The 17,491-nt window shown below is 42.9% G+C and overlaps 1 protein-coding gene across 2 annotated transcripts in view; it reads right to left on the reverse strand.

The window, feature by feature from the left end:
• NEK7 (NIMA related kinase 7) overlaps positions 1-17,491 on the reverse strand; it is a 152,547-nt gene that overhangs the window by 13,861 nt on the left and 121,195 nt on the right. For both annotated transcript variants that reach the window (XM_032770907.2, XM_032770908.2), the window contains one exon: positions 2,332-2,426. In XM_032770907.2, the coding sequence (XP_032626798.1) occupies positions 2,332-2,426 (95 nt within the window). The remainder of the gene's footprint in view (positions 1-2,331; positions 2,427-17,491) is intronic.

Below are 17,491 nucleotides of genomic sequence, written 5' to 3' on the forward strand. Positions count from 1 at the left end.
GGTAAAACTTTTCAAACCACTGAAAATAATTTATTGCCATATGGAAATTCTAAAAGTCATCTGAGGAAAAATATTCAAGTAGGTATTTATTTGGTCATAAAAGATGGCAATACAGATTCTATTTCTGTAAGACATGTCCTGCTGTCTATTCTATTAAGTTCTTCTAAAATTACTTCAAAGTAATTACTTCAAAGTAGCCAAATAAAAAAGAAATACTCCAAATTCACACACTGTATTTAATATACTGAACACAATACCACAACGACAAGCTCAGAAAATAATTCTTGTGAACTGCAAGTCATGCTTCCTCCTATCTGATAATTTTATATATATATATATTTGTTGGATTATAAATTAACTGTAAAAACACACAAAATATTTTATGCACTAACTGCTTACTGAATGTTTTATTTATTGTTCCCATATAAATATAGTCCCAAGTTTAAAAATAACAAACCTGCAACTAATGACATCAAAATCAAGACATTCTCCTCAAGGCCCTCATCCTGAAATGAGATTAAAGTTTCTAATTGTTCTTGTGTGAGTCCCATCCATTTCAAGGATGGAACACCACAAGAGCACAGATATCAGTGCTAGGGGATCCCCATGCACAATCAAGTCCCAAATTAGGGCCAATCCTGCAAACATTTGCTACCAGATGTAGTACTTACTACTGTGACCAGTCCCCATGACTGACAGTAACAACTGTGTGCAGAATTGCAAGTTCTTTGGGGCAGAAATATAATTTTCATATATACAGATATTCACAATTATGGCACTGTTTTAATAAGTGTGTGTGTTTACGATACTTGATATAAAACAACTGAAGTCAATTCACCCTTACGTGGTATAGTATGTTAAAGCTGCCTGAAACAACTCACTTTATTAGCAGGTGCTGATCTTGCTGGAAAATGTTACGTGAGTTCTGCTGACTCAGGGTATGTCTACACTACAGTTAGACATCCGCAGGTGGCTCATGCCACCTGACTTAAGAGGGGCTGCTTAATTGCAGTGTAGATGTTCCGGCTGAGGTAACAGGAACCTGAACTCTGGGACCCTCCCACCTTGCAGGGTCATAAAGTCCAGGCTCCAGCTCAAGCCCGATCATCAACTCTGTAAATAAACAGCCCGCAACCCAAGCCCTGCAAACCCAAGTCAGCTGCCATGGGCCAGCCATGGGTTTTTAATTGAAGTGCAGACGCACCTTCAATGGAGCAAGTGGCTTATTACCTCACCTGGATATAAAGAGAGAGCATTTAGGTGTGGGTAAAGGAATCCAAAGGGAGAAACCCTAGATTCAGCTATGCCTAGAAAGAAGTATTTAGCTGAACTTTGTTCTTTTATTGTTCATTTCTTTATCAATAAAGCTGAGCTCCAAGAAGGGGGTGAGTTTGGACTGCGAATAGATATCATTGTGTTATATAGTGGGAAAGGTACTTGTTCAAAACATTATTTAACATAAGTTTATATTCTGTAGATCTGTAAAAAGATACACTACAAACTATGAGGATTTAGTTAATTTAGGGGCCAATCCTGTGTGCCTTTCTTAAGACAAAACTCATTCATTTTGAGGAAGTTTACCATACGTCTTTAATTTTTCATTGCCTAATGTTATATATAGGTATGTATACATAATCTAAATTATGTCTATATTTTAGGGCTTAATAAATGTATCGAAGTTCAGTAATTGCAAGCAAAGAAAACTGAAGATAAGCCAATCTTTTTTAGCTGCTGCTTCAAAAGCTATGCTCATAAAAATTAAACCAAGTGATGCATATGTGTGCATTGTAGTCTCATTCCTTTATTGTTAGTCAGATTTCCGGTAACTGCAAAACAAATGAAACTTGAGTTTAAAAATATATTTCAATTTTTTTTATTTTAATTAACCACATACTCTCGATCAGTTCTATTACATATGCTGAATGCATATATGCACTGTTTTCATAGTTGTATTTTGTTAAAGCCGGTTAAAACCTTTAGAGAAATTTAGGGGAAAAAAACGCTTTTCATTAGACATTCAAGACTATGATCCTTACCAAACTAAGCCTAAAGCCTTCAAAAAATTACTATCTATGTCTTTTTAGAAAGTTCACTAAAAGGCAAGTCTTGAACAGGTCAATCATAACATATTTTGAAATTACTGTAAAAGCTCACATGGCATTGTTTTTATATTTAGCTATCTATACTTGTATTTGGCTTAAAAGCAGCTTCTCACTAAAATGGCTATCTCGTTAAGAAGCAAAATATACAGAATCCTAGAACAGAAACTGATACATCTAATAAAGCAAAAGCATATCAATGTATTAAGCTTACTGGATTTATCAATGTTACCTCATATAGCAGACAGCCTAGAGACCAGATGTCAGATTTGAAGTTGTATCCATTTTCATGTATTCTCTCTGGAGACATGTAATAAGGTGTACCCACTGCAATAAACGCAGAAGTATTTTAAATTAAAAATATTGCTATACTGAATCTATACTACTGCAAATATTGTAATATTTAGCGTGGAAAATTATTCTTATATTATATATATAAATCATGCATGATAATAAGTAAAAGTCATGCATAACAATAAAATACAATCTTTTTAATGTGAAGATGCATATACAGCAGTTGAAAACACACATACAAATATACATGTATAAACATACATTAGCTCTAAAAATGTTACTATTTTAATGAAGATGTATTACTTTGAATTATCACTAATTTTTCTGTAATTGAAAAAAAAAACTTGTGAAACACTTCTAAAGTGGTTTTTGTTTTTTGTTTGAAGCAACCAAAAAAACCTTCAAATTGAACGCTCTGAAAAGAGATTTGGAAGAATTCTCTAAAACTTTAAATCTTCAATAAATTATTTCTTCTTTTTAAAAATATTTTAAACCTCAGTGTTGATTGATAGGTATTAACCAAAAACAAAGTTGCAAAAAATAAATCCAGTGGAAATTTTTGGTTTATCAACTTATTTTTCCTTCATTCCCAACTCCGCTGCAATTTTTTTTTTAACAACAGTAAATTAATAAATTCAGACTTTGACAACTGGAGACAAAGACATTCACTCATTTTTATTTGAATTTTGTTGGGAATGGCCAAGTAGTTATTCTTGGTAAGCAATGCGTCCTGAATAGGAATGAGCTGAATCTAATAAATATTGAATTTATTTTAAGCTAAATATCTTATGAATTAGAAGAATACTTAAATCAGTACATTAACAAATGGCAACATTAGTTTTTTAAAAAATAAAAGATTACAACTTCATCCCGTTTTATTGAGTCTAAATCATTTAAAAAAAAATCTCATTTACTTTGGCCTTTCAGAACTAGAGGTTGAGATAAATTCTCTATATGAATTTTGGCAGCGGAGCAGATATCACTAGTTTGGATAACCAAGATTTGCCTTTTTATTGAAAAGGCAAGATGTTTCACTTCTATAGAAAAGGCAATTTAATTAATATTTTTGTTTAATTATTCCCAAAGGAGTGCTTTTTTGTTTTGTTGTTCTCATCATAATGTACTAGGTATTTTTTAAGGGCTGAGGACGCACCAAGGTATTATCACACTTTTTCAGTAACAGAGTAAGATATTTCTAGGATTTCCAAGGATGAAAATTCTAATTCTCAAAATTAGAGATATTGGTACCATATCATCACAATCAGCCCATACCTGCCGGCAATTTATAGTTTTGTCTAGGATGGAAATCTAACTTTGGGAACAGCATTGATAACTACATTCTAGATCAGTGGATGCGCAGAACAAAATCTTTTCTCAGATATGCAGACACATATGGGCCATATATTGTAACACAAGGAGGATCTGGCCCTGCAAGTGTTTAAAAAGAGACATCCTCGCCTTCCGAAAAAGGAGGGTATCAGCTCAAACTACATAAATTATATCCCAGCATTAGCCTGAGTGCAGAGTCATCACAACTGTGAATTGATCAAGAGTTTAAAGAAAGGTGGGTTGGGGTAGAAAAGAGCATCTCAAAATGACAGAGTACTGTGAGAAAACCATCCATCTTCTCAGGATGTTCATATTTACTCACAACCAAGGTCAGTCAAGAAGGGATGGTCTCTTTCCTAGGAATGGGAGGGTTGGGGGTGGGGGGAAGTTTTACAAACACCAAATTCAATAACATAGCCAGAAGAATAAGTAGAAGGGAAAGGAATGGTTTATTTAAACTTTTAGACTGTTATTCCACTCTAACTTCCCAAGAGCAATATTTTTACAGTATGTAAGTTTAATGGTATTCTGACAACCTAAGTACTGCATATGACATAATGCCATCTATACTTACAGATGGCTTATGCGTTTGACATTGTTTCTTATTCCAACATACTATGTAAATTTGCCAATTTAAAAAAAGCTGTCAGAAAAGGAAACTAAAAATTGTAATTACATAACAATTTGGCTTGATATACCACAGCACATTTCATACTTTTATTATCCTTTTTGTATAACTGTTAAATTATATCTGAGCTCAAGATTTCCAGAGAAAACAATGCCTTCAAAACTTTCACTCTTTGCACCTATTAATAAATACCATGATTTAGTGTTCTGCTGCACTTTTTGTTGGCACAATTCATTTAACAATGAAAAACAAGTTTAATAGTAATCTGGCTCTTAACAGGTTACAGATCTACAGCTTCTGTTGCTCTAAAACATAAAACAAGCAACTGGCAGTGAGAAAGTGCCAGAAAGAGGCTTCACAGAATCCGCAGGGGGCAGCTGAGAACACTGAGGTTTGAAGGTTCATAGTTTACCAAAAGCAACGGTAATTTTAACCAGTAGCTCTGGGAAATCTGCTGATACATTAGGGGTTTGATATGAGTATGAAAGATTGATGATGGGGAAAAAGAAGAACAAATGCTAGCATTTTATAGAGTTTAGCCTTGTATAACACCTTAACTGCAATACAAACTGAAGCCTCCAATGACCGACAAGTGAAACAAAGCCAAGATATTATTATAGTATACATTCTTCCTCACTGAATTCTCAGAAACCACCTAAAGATCAGTTTGTAGCATGACACAAAGAGAAAACAGATACATTATTTTGATACTTTAAACACTGTAGGCATTACAGCATATTCTAAAACATAAGAATACTGAGATTTTTCTAGTGTACTGCTAGTAAACAAATAATAGATTTAATTAAAACTTTTTTCCTAAGTCATTGTTCTTTTATTTAAAAGATGTTTTCATCATGAACACCACTTTAAAGAAATATTACTTTCTTCAACAACAGAGAGTGAGATGCTAAAAAGAAAGATCTAATACAGAAAGTAGATCAATACTTGAAAAATGATAAAATCTAGAAGTTTACTGCTCTGTTTAGTTAATGCAGCTTTAAAATTGGGAAATTCTTTTTAGTACAGTCTATTGCTATTAATAAATAATTATGGAATGGCTGATATTGGACTCAATATAATTAATGCCCATGAATATGGATTTCTGCAAAACAGATCTTGTCAAACTAACTTGATATTTATTTTTGATAAGTACATCAGTTTGGCTGATAAAGGTAATAGACTTCTATAAGGGATCTGACTTGATTTTACACTGCATTTTGAAAACTGGATAACTGAAACGTCTGAAAACATAACTGTAAACAGCGAATCATCATCAAGTGGATATGTTTCTACTGGCATCTCATGATATCAGATCTTGGCCCTACGCTATTTAATTTTTGTCAATGACCTGGAAGCTAATAAAATTACTACTGATGTTTGTAGATGACAAAGATTGAGGTAGTGGTAAATAGTGAAGAGGACAGGTCACTGGCACAGAGTAATCTGGATCACTTTCAAATCTGGGCTCAACCGAACAATATAGATTTAAACACAGCCAAATGTAAAGTCATACATCTAGGAACAAAGACAGTGGACCATACTTACAGGATGAGGGAGTCTATCCTGGGAAGCAGTAGTTGAAAACAATTTGAGGGTTATGGTGGCTAATCAGCTGAGCTTGAGCTCCAAACCCTGATGCTCTGTCCAAAAGGGCTAATGAAATCCTTGGATGCATAAATGGGAATTCTGAGTAGGAGTAAACAGGCTATTTTACCTCTGTATTTGGTTCTGATGCAATCGCTACTGAACAGTATGTCCAGTTCTGCTGTCCACAACTCACAAAGGATGTTGCAAAACAGAAAAGGCTTCAGAGAAGAGCCATGAGAATAATTAAAGGATTGGAAAACGTATTAGAACAACAGGCTCAAGGAATTCAATCTATTTAGCTTATTAAAGAGAAGATTAAGGAGTGACAATTCAAGTCTGTAAATACATATATGGGGAACAGAAATCTGGTAATAGAGGGCACTTCAATCTAGCAGACAGAAGTATAACAAGATCCAATTATTGGAAGCTGAAGCTAGACAAATTCAGATTAGGAAAAAGGCATAATTTTTAAAAAATGAGGGAAATTAACAATTGGAACAATTTCTATATACTCTGTTCAGCTGGCTGAACCTGAACCTGAGTAAGACAGAGATAATGCTGGAGGGCAGAGGATAGCATGATGATAGCATTTTAAAATTTTGTAGCCATGTTTCTGTCTCCTTTGGTTGAAGAGAGACACCTACAACTGGTCAATTCAGATCATGGTTTAGGACTTTTTTTTGGATTCCTCACTGACACTGAGCTCTCACACAACAGCGTCTATGATTAACACTTTCCATCATCTCTAGTTGGCTGTAAGACTCCATCCCAGATGATGACCTGGCCTCAGTTATTCACTGCATCTCTCAGCTGGACTACAGTAACATGATATTCCTGTGCAACTCACAAAACTCTTAACTAGAACAGAAAGCAGCAGCGCTTCTCCTCAGCAACAAAGGCAACCATAAGTACATCAGACGTGTCCTTCACTCCATACACTGGCTTCCTAAAGTATTTCAAATCAAGTTCAAGGTCACCATTGTTATTTTTTGTATATTATCACAGCACTTATGAGCCCTAGCCATGGACCAGTACCCACTGTGCTAGGCACTGTACAAACAGAACAAAAAGATGGTCCCTCCCACAAGGAGCTTACAATTTAAGTATAAGACAAGAGGCAGCAGTTGGTTAGAGACAGACAAATGGGGGAGTACCAGGAAATGATATAATGTTATCATTATGATAGACAGAGGTCTCAGCACACCAGGGGCTTAATCATTACCAAGACTTTTGTAGGCATCATAGCACAGACGCACTTAAGGAAGGATTTGAAGGAAGATGACAAGGTAGTTTTGAGGATGTTAACTAGGAGATCCTCCCAAATATCAGAGCAGTAAGGGAGAAAGCACAAAGAATCTTGTTTGAAAATTTAACAAGAAGTGATGGAGGCTGGCATCATGGGCCAGTTGGAGGCAGGTGCTGATATCTCAATAACAAGTAAGAGATGGTAGGTTAGGTGAGGATAAGACATGAGGGCTCTGAAAGTGTTGATAATTTGCTTATAGTTCATGTGATACAGAAGGTGGAGCTAATGAAGGAATGCAAAAAGAGGGGTAACAAAGTGATAGCCTAGGAAAATAGACTTTGCAGTAGTATTCTGTATGGATGTGAGCAGGGCAAGATTGCATTTGTCAAAGCCAAAGAGAAGGATACTGCAGTAATCAAGATGCAAGATAATGAGATCCTGGATGAAAGATTTTAGCTGTGTGGATGGATAGGAAAGGCTGATCTTAGATATGCAGACAGAATATGAAAGTTTAGACATAGCCTGGATGAGAGGTGTTGAAGGTGACACCTAAGTTATAGGCCTGAGTGACAAGTGGGAAGGTGGTACTGTCCACAGTGATCAAGAAAGGAGGTAGTAGGGAAGGATGGCGAGGAGGCAGGGAGGAAAGTGAGATTAAAAGCTTTCTTTCAGTCATACATAGCTTTAGCTGACAGCTAGACTATCACAAGATGTGAGAGACAAGCTGAGATTTTAGTTTGGACAGGAGAGAGGTCTGAGTAGAGACGGTAGTTGAATTTGTATTTGCAGATGAGATTACTCAGAGATAAGATGTAGAGAGAGAAGAGAAGACAAACGATAGAGTCCTGTAGAGCCCTGACAGAAAGTTGGGGGAGAGGAGAATGAGAAGGACCCTCCAAAGGATATGCTGAAGGAGCAACTAGAGTGGTAGGAGAACCACCAGGAAAGGACAGAGTCAGAGAAGCCAAGGGAAGCCAATATTTCAAGGAGATGAGCACAAGTGAAAGAGTCAAAGGTGGCTGACAGGTCAATGAGAATAAGGATTGAGTGGTGGTTCTAAGATTTGGCTAGGAAGAGGTTGTTGATGCTGGTAAGAGTGGTTTCAGTGGCATGCAAGAGGCAGAAGTCAGATTGAGGAGTGTCTAGGATGACAATGCAGGAGAGGAACTGCAACAACAATCGGCATGTTCAATTAGCTTAGAGATGAAAGGGAGATTTGGTGACAGCTGGAGAGCCAAGTGGGATCAAAGGTGTTGGTATTTTTTTTTAAATGGGAGACTAAAGCATTCTTGCATTGTAAGGAAAAAGATCCAGAGAGCAGCGAGAGATGAAGAAAAAGATGAGAGTGGACATGAGAGATCTGGAAACAGGATGGGGTCCTGCGGCAAGTGTTGGAGTTAGAAGAGAAAAATTGACAACTTTTGTGTCTATGGCAGGGAAAAGGGAGACGAGAGTGGTAAGAAAGAAAGGATACCTACGCAAGGGGAGGAGGAAGGTTACATCATATTATATTCAAGGTGTTCCATGGCCTGGCCCTACAATATCTAGAAGACCACGTAAAGCTCCAGCATGAAGACTGTTTGACAACTTTGCTCTTCTAGAGCAATGGAACTCTATATAATGAGGGTTTAGCTTATCTGCGAAAGAGACAGAACTTTCTCAGTGCAGTGGCTGGTTCCGAGATTGTAGAATGAACTTCCCCAGGAACTAAGGACCATCACAAACCTCACCACATTCCACTCCAAGTACAAGGCAAATTTCTTTGACCCTGCCTTCTCTATCAAATACAATGCAACATGTATTTAAAACAAAACAAAAAAAAAATCTACCAAAACCAGACATTAAATTGAACAGGCTTCTCCCCCTGAGTACAGGATGGGAGAACAAGACATGTGACAGGTGTTAGTCACTTTCCTTAATAAATATACTACTAGAAGATGCTCAGATGCTACAGTGATGAGTGTGGTATAAGAACATATGGAGAACAATATAGCATAGGCATATTAGAACACAAAGATCCCTCCTGGACTTCAAGTCTATGAATCTAATGGATTGGTTGGTATTTATGCTCTCAAAACAGCATGGAGCCTTTTGCCTTAGTTGAACACATGTACTCTGTAGGTTAAAGAATAGTTTCTCATTTTTTATTTTACTTTGCTAAACATTTAAAGTAGCTTAAAATTGCTCCTCCTCAGAATTAGATGAATTTGAAGAACTGCCAATCACTAGCCTCATCCATTACCTGAGATTGTTTGCTCTGCCAAATTATGGGCTAGTTTGAAGGATCATATGCATGCTACTATGATGCCATGGAGATGAAAGTCAGGAGGTGCTGAAGCCAGTGTGTCATCACTAGAAAATGCAGATGGCCCTGTGCTTTCAGTGCATTTCGGCTGTTTTCCAGGGTTTGGGAGCCTTTCTGATCTTTCTCCCTGCCCCTAGAAAGCACTATCTGGCCATATGTGTGGAGGTTGTGAGATACTCTGCTGCCTACAGGAAGAAAGCAAAGTTTCACTGAAGAAGTGAAGTGCTCTATTGCTTTTCTACTGAATTCTAACCTACGTTCCTGAACTCTATGGCTACCACTAACACCATTATTAGATTTAACTTAAAAGTGTAGGTAAAGGGAATAGGCACATATATAAATTTGATTTGGAACTACAACATGACTACAGGCTGTCACCTGTAGAGCCATGTCCTGGCATGCAGAGAACTAAAACTCAGGCTGATCCTTGCTTCTAATAAAGTCCATAAGGTGTGCTATGGAGGAAAGGCATTCAGCCTTGGAAAGGCTGGTGGAGAGAAAAAATGAGGGAAGTGTATCCTATGTTCGTTCACAAATGCCCTTCTAACCAGCCCAGGTGAAGTGCATTCCAACTTCAGTGGGTATTATGTCCAGCCTTCTACCAAAAGGGAGATTGACTCAGTGGTTCTGTTTGTTTTAAAAAGGAAGAATCTCAAAAGTTAAATACACACACACAACAGAAATCCCTATTTCTTTGATAAGGTTGTACACAATTAATAATGCCATTAACTAAGCTTAGCCAGACCACTTTAACTATTGAAATTTGTTTTAAAATCCTTAAATTTATTTTGAAGTTTGAATAGTTTTTTTGTTTTTTTTAAAGTTGCAATTAAAAGCACTACCATTTAAATTTAGAAGTTATAATATATAATTAAGGAGAATTTTAGTATATTTCTTTATATATGTGAAAACCTGAATATACTCTTCAGGTGTAGTGGAAAAAAAATCTCTAGATGAAGACATAAATTGGTGATTGGACAAAGTTTATAGTACTCTTAATTTTTTTTGTGTGTATCTAGAATAATAGAATATCAGGGTTGGAAGGGACCTCAGGAGGTCAGCTAGTCCAACCCCCTGCTCAAAGCAGGACCTAATCCCCACCTAAGTCATCCCAGCCAGGCTTTGTCAAGCCTGACCTTAAAAACCTCTAAGGAAGCAGATTTCACCACCTCCCTAGGTAACCCATTCCAGTGCTTCACCACCCTCCTCATGAAAAAGTTTTTCCTAAATCCACCTAAACCTCCCCCACTGCAATTGAGACCATTATTCTTGTTCTTCATCTGTACCACCGGCAGAACGTCTAGATAATCTTCTTTTGGACTCCCCTTTTCAGGAGCTGATAAGCACTATCAAAATCCCCCTCATTCTTCCTATGCAAACTACAATAATTCCCAGTCCTCGCTCTCCTCATAAATCATGTCTGCTCCTGCCCCCTAATCATTTTTGTTGCCCTCCGCTGGATCCCTCCAATTTTCCACATCCTTATTCTAATGTGCGTGGGCCAACAACTGGCACGTCATACCAGTGAGCCCTCCAAATGCAAATTTACGGAGAGAATGATCACAGGCTCCGGATCTGCTGCATGCTACCCCTACTTATACAGCCCAAAATTGCCGTAGCCTTTCTTGTCACCAGGCCACCCGTCTGCTCTATATCAGCTTTCACTCCCACCATAACCCCTAGGTCCTTTTCTGCAGAACTGCTGCCTAGCCACTCAGTCCCTAGTCTGTAGCAGCACATGGGATTCTTCCACCCTAAGCGCAGGACTCTGCACTTGTCCTTGTAGAACCTCATCAGGTTTTGGTCCAATCCTCTGATTTGTCTAGGTCCCTCTGTATCCTATCCCTATCCTCCAGCATATCTACCACTCCTCCCAGTTCAGTGTCATCTGCAAACTTGCTGAGGGTGCTAACCATGCCATCCTCCACATCATTAATGAAGATATTGAACAAAACCGGCCCCAGGACCGAAATTGAGGCACTCTGCTTGATACTGGCTGCCAACTAGACATGGAGCCATTGATTACTATCTGTTGAGCCCGATGATTCAACCAGCTTTCTATCCACTTTATAGTTCATTCACCCAGCTCATACTTCTTTAACTTGCTGGCAAGAATACTGTGGGAGGCTTTGCTAAAGTCAAGGAATAACACATATCCACTGCTTTGCTAAAGTCAAGGAATAACACATCCATTGCTTTCCCCTCATCCACGGAGCCAGTTAGCTCATCATTGTTAGAGGGCTTATTCCTTCACCCTCTCACTTTCCTGGTCCTTCTCGCATGTACAGAGAGCAACAATACCCGAAGTCCAAAGGCACAAACAATTCGATGTTTATTGGGATGAACTTCCAGCAAGCATGATTCCAGTTTCCTTCCTCGGTGTCCTCCTTCTCAGCTCTTGACATCAAAGAGCTGTCCTTGTTCCCATTCCCCGCTTAGCAAAACATGATTCCAATTCCCCCAACCCCAGTTCCCGTTCTCCCCCTTTACTTCCTGATTGACTGCAGACTATATAGTAAAAACTTGAGTTCTGCTTAGCTATACCTTAACCAATAATTGTACTGAAATTTAACTAACCAATCCTAACATACCGTAATATGGTTATTTAACCAATTAAGTCCCACCACCTTAATTGGTTTACACCCAACAAAATTAATTATACAGCAGACAGAAACAACCACAGAACCAGATAGAGATTATAAAGACAAACAATAGGGAAGTGGAGACTATAGTGATAGAACAATACAGAAAAAACGGTTACTCACCTTTAGTAACTGTTGTTCTTCGAGATGTGTTGTTCATGTCCATTCAAAGTAGGTGTGCATACGCTGCGTGCATGCCAGCTCCCCGACACTGATATGTAACTCGAGGTCCTCCGGCGACCACAAGCCCTGCATCCTGAGGCGTCCCAGGTGCACTCCCCAACCTCGAGCCGAGGTGTCTGTCACCAGGGAGAGTGAGGGCTGTGGGGCAGCAAAGGGAACACCCATGAAGACTTCTCGCGGGTTGAGCCACCATTGAAGCGAGCACAGCACCAAGCGGAGAACGGACACCACAGAGTCCAGGGGGTCCCTGACCAGGCGATAGACTGTCGCCAACCAGGACTGCAGCGGGCCAAGCCGGAGTCTGGCGTGGACCACCACATAGGTGCATGCCGCCATATGGCCCAACAGCCAGAGGCAAACGAGCGCCATGGTAACTGGGGCGCGGTGGAGTCCGAGGATGAGCTCAGAAATTGCACAGAACCTGGACTCCAGCAGATACGCTTTGGCGTATGTGGAGTCCAGAACCACTCCTATGAACTCTATGCATTGCATTGGAGACAGGGTGGATTTGGCATCATTCAAGAGGAGGCCCAGATTGAAAAAGGTACGCCTGATGAACAGCACCTGGGTCTCTACCTGCTCTTTGGGGAGCCCTTTATGAGCCAGTCATCCAGGTAGGGGAATATCTGGATGCCGTACCTGCGCAAGAAAGCCGCCACGACCGTCATGCACTTTGTGAAGACCCTGGGAGCAGCTGACAGGCCAAACGGGAGCATCGTGAACTGCAGATGGACGCTGGCCACGACGAACCTGAGGTACCAGCGGTGCCGTGGAATTATGGCGATGTGGAAATAGGCGTCCTTTAAGTCGAAGGCAGCATACCAATCTTCTGGATCCAGGGAGGGAATGATCGAGGACAGAGAGACGATGCAGAACTTGAGTTTCCTCACAAACTTGTTCAGCCGCCGCAAGTCTAGGATGGGTCTCAGGCCCCCTTTTGCCTTCGGTACGAGGAAGTACCAGGACTAAAAGCCTTTGCCCCTGCGCTCCCGCGGGACTTCCTCCACCGCCCGTGCCTCCGTGAGGGACTTCACTTCTTGAACCAGAAGTTACTCGTGAGAAGGGTCCCTGAAGAGGAACGGGGAAGGAGGTTGGTGGGGCAGGAGGTAGGAAAACTGGATAGAATATCCTCTCTCTATCGTGCGGAGTACCCATTTGTCCGACGTAATTCGGAACCAGGCACGGTAGAAGTGGGACAGACGTGACCCAAAGGTAGGAGTGGGAGGATCCAGAGTCTTGATTGGTAGGTCGCCCTCAAACATACCATGAAATAGGAGGTCTAGGCCCAGATGGTGGTTTCGACTAGCCAGATGCCTGGCTGGAGGGGTGACGCTGGTGATGCCTCCTGCCATTTCTACCGTGCCTGTGCCCCAGCTCCTGGCGGGCCTGTGGCTGCTATGGGCGAGGGGCTGCCTGTGGCCTAAATTGTCTGTGCTGGGTCGCGGGGGTATGCAAGCCCAGCGAGCGAAGCGTGGCTCTCAAGTCCTTTAAACTATGTAGACATTTGTCCATTTTGTCTGAAAACAGCATCTGCCCTTCGAAGGGGAGGTCTTGAATCGTCTGCTGGACCTCATAGGGCAGGCCCGAGACCTGGAGCCAGGCGCCCCGCTGCATGACCAGGCCCATGGCCAGGGTGTGCGAGGCTGAGTCTGCTGCATCTAAGGCGGCCTGGAGGGAGGCTCAAGAGTTCAGTTTGCCCTCCTCCACTAGGGCCAAAAACTCTGATCTCGAGTCCTGGGGAAGGAGCTCCACAAACTTCGACATGGCCGAACATGTGTTGTAGCCATATCGGCTTACTACTACCTGTTGATTGGCAATGCGGTGTTGGAGTCCCCTCGAGGAGTACACCTTCCTGCCAAAGAGCTCAAGTCTTTTTGCATTCCTGCTCTTTGGTGTTGACCCCTGAAACCCTTGACGCGCCTGCTGGTTAGCCGCATCTACTATCAGGGAGTCGGGGGGAGGGTGGGTGTACAGGTGTTCGTGCCCTTTAGAGGAGACGAAGTAGCGCTGCTCCGTCCTCTTCGCAGTAGGGGCCAATGAGGCTGGTGTTTGCCATAGGTTGCGGAACGTATGCGCTATCGTCTTTATCAGCGGGAGGACCACCGTGGATGGCCCTGAGGGGACCAGGATGTCCACTACAGGGTCCGCATCCACCTTGATTTCCTCTGCTTGGATTGCGAGACTTTGAACTGCTCGCCGAAGCAATTGTTGGAGAATTCGAGTGTCCTCTAGGGCCGGAGCTGCAGCCGTGCCTGAGATCGTCTCGTCTGGGGAGGACGACGAAGAGATTACATGGAGCAGCCCTTCCTCCGGTGCATGCGGCCCCTCTGGGTCCTGCGGCACATAGTATTGAGGTTGCGGTGCCGGTTCCGAGTCCAAATGCGGCACCGTGGCGAGTACCGGGGTCGCCAGTGAGCAACTTGGCATATCATGTGGTGTCGGCGAAGCCCGAACTAAAGCCACTGCCGGTGCCACTGCCCAATCAGGGGGTGCTGAACTTGATGATGGCACATCCCTGCCCAGCGACGGTGCCAGTGGGGGAGGCAGCTGCGCCAGGGTCAACGACGTCGAGGACATTGAAGCTGACCGTGACCGAGGGCCAAACGCCTGGTGTGACTGACTCATGCCAGTGTGGTACAGGAGTCTGGTAGAGGGCAAATATACTAGTCACTGGCTGAGCAGTTTTCTGTTCCCTGAGTGACTAGAGCAGGGGCTGCACTGGAGTAATCAGGAACCTGCTAGAACCAATTAAGGCAGACAGGCTGATTAGAACACCTGCAGCCAATCAAGGCAGGCCTAATCATGGGCACCCTGGGCTAAAAAGGAGCTCACTCCAGTCAGGGAGGGGGGAGGACTGAAGGAAGGAAGTGCATGTAAGGAGCTGGGAGCAAGAGGGGTGTGCTGCTGGAAGACTAAGGAATACAAGTGTTACATGACACCAGGAGGAAGTCCCTGTGGTGAGGATAAAGAAGGTGCTTGGAGGAGGCCATGGGGAAGTAGCCCAGGGAGTTGTAACTGTCATGCAGCTGTTACAAGAGGCACTATAGACAGCTGCAATCCACAGGGCCCTGGGCTGGAACCAGGAGTAGAGGGCGGGCCCGGGTTCCCCCCAAACCTCCCAACTCCTGATCAGACACAGGAGGAGTTGATCCAGACTGTGGGGAAGATCACTGAGCAGAGCAAATCTGCCAATAAGTGCAGGACCCACCAAGGTAGAGGAGGAACTTTGTCACACTGACCTACCGACTGATGGTAGGCCCAGGGAGTCTAAAATGGCCACTGCGAGGGTGGCTGCCATTGTTGCTGCCACTGCGGGTAACATTGGTGGCTCGCCCCCAACATCAATCTCCTGCTCCGCGCCCTGCTGGAGCGATACAAGTCCGCCTCTGAGTCTGAGGTCTCTGAGTATGAGGACCTGGGGGGGTAGCGGTGCCCGGTGTCGAAGGTGAGCGGTGCCAAGGTGACGAGGAGCCTCTCCTCTGGTCCAGTGCCACCTTCACAGCTCAATGCAGGGAGGGAGGCGGTAGCATGGCCAGCTTGCCTCTAGATTGTACTGGTGGGCGGACCACAGTAGGCAACTCCCGACGATGTGGGGCGTATGTCTCCGCTGAGGTCCAGAGAATTAGCCTGGTCCAGACTCGACCGCCCTCTCTGCGGTGCAGGAGTCGACGGAACCACCAGGAGCTGTAACTCAGCCTGTCCGCTTAGTCCCGGGGGCGGGGTTGGCCTCGGGTCCTGGTGGGGAGACCGATCTCTCACCGGCTTCTTTTTCTTGGTGGGCACCAGCGAAGGTGAGCGGTGCCGCACTGAGGCCGACTTCCTATGACCCGACTCTGCCCGGTGCCAGGTCTTGGACGATTCTAAGTCTTTGAGCCCTGTCCTTGAGAGTTCGCGGGCGGAAGCCTCTACAGATAGAGCATCGGTCCTTTTGGTGGCTCTCTCCGAGGCACCTCAGGCTCGCAGAGTGCGGGTCACTCTTGGGCATGAATTTCCCACAGTCCTCGCAGAGTTTGAACCCGGGGGACCCAGGCATGTCCCAGCGGGCGACGAAGACTGTGGGGGGGGGAGACCCCCCAACTATGAAAACTATATACAAAGATCTATCTAACTATAGTATAACTGAATACACGGACTAAACGGTACAGATAGAACACTGCCAGATTGCTATGCAAGAGAAGTTCGAGCTAGCTGTGACTGGTGGTAAGAAGGAACTGAGGAGGTGGAGGGTCGGCGGGCCCCTTTATAGGGCGCCATGGTGGCACCACTCCAGGGGGCGCCTGAGCTGACCCTACGGATGCTGCTAGGGGAAAATCTTCCGGCTGGCGTGCACGCGGCGCACGCACACCTACTTTGAATGGACATGAACAACCACTCAAAGAAGAAATAAAGATTTCACATCCCAGCTATTGATAAGTGAGTTCTTGCCAGACAGGATGCTATCAAACTAAGTTTCCTTTTACATCTTCTAGGCTCTTCCCTTTCTCTGGTAATGACAGGAATATCAGGACAGGATTGTATTCCTAACAGCCCAATAGCACCTTATATCAATGTGACTAGTTTGGAATATGAGGATGTGACCATACACTTCCCAGTTTATGACTGCCTCTGCTGCTTAGCCGAAGGCCTTAGCCTAAGAACCAGGCCTCAGATTGTCACAGTGAGAGAAGGCCCTTACACATACAGAGAATGATTGTGATTCTTTCTTTTATATCTCTATAACTAGCTGAAAGAGAGAGATCGGACTAATTTTAGAAAGCTGACAGCACAAAGTCCATGGGGCCGGATGCATGCAACCAAGGATGACTAAAGGAGTTGGCGGATGTGAATTGCCAGAGCCATTGGCCATTATCTATTGAAAAACTACATGGCATTGAGCAAGGTCCCGGATGACTGAGAAAAAGCCTACATATGCCCATCTTTAAAAAGAACGCGGAAGGAACCTGGCAGCACACAGCCAGTCGGCTCACTCAGCTCGGCTGGAAAATCATTGGAGCCAGTCCCTCAACATTGAAGCACTTGAAGAAGGAAAAGTTCATCAGCGAACATCAGCATGGACTACAAGCGCAGTCATGCCTATAACCTAACGCTTATGATTAGTGAGAATATATCTCAGCCTGTCTGAACGCTGTACTATTAAGAATTAGATGTATTCTTTTTTATTTTTTATTTATTATCACT

Source organism: Chelonoidis abingdonii, chromosome 7 (genome assembly GCF_003597395.2).
Source record: "Chelonoidis abingdonii isolate Lonesome George chromosome 7, CheloAbing_2.0, whole genome shotgun sequence".
Classification (NCBI taxonomy): Eukaryota; Metazoa; Chordata; order Testudines; family Testudinidae; genus Chelonoidis; species Chelonoidis abingdonii.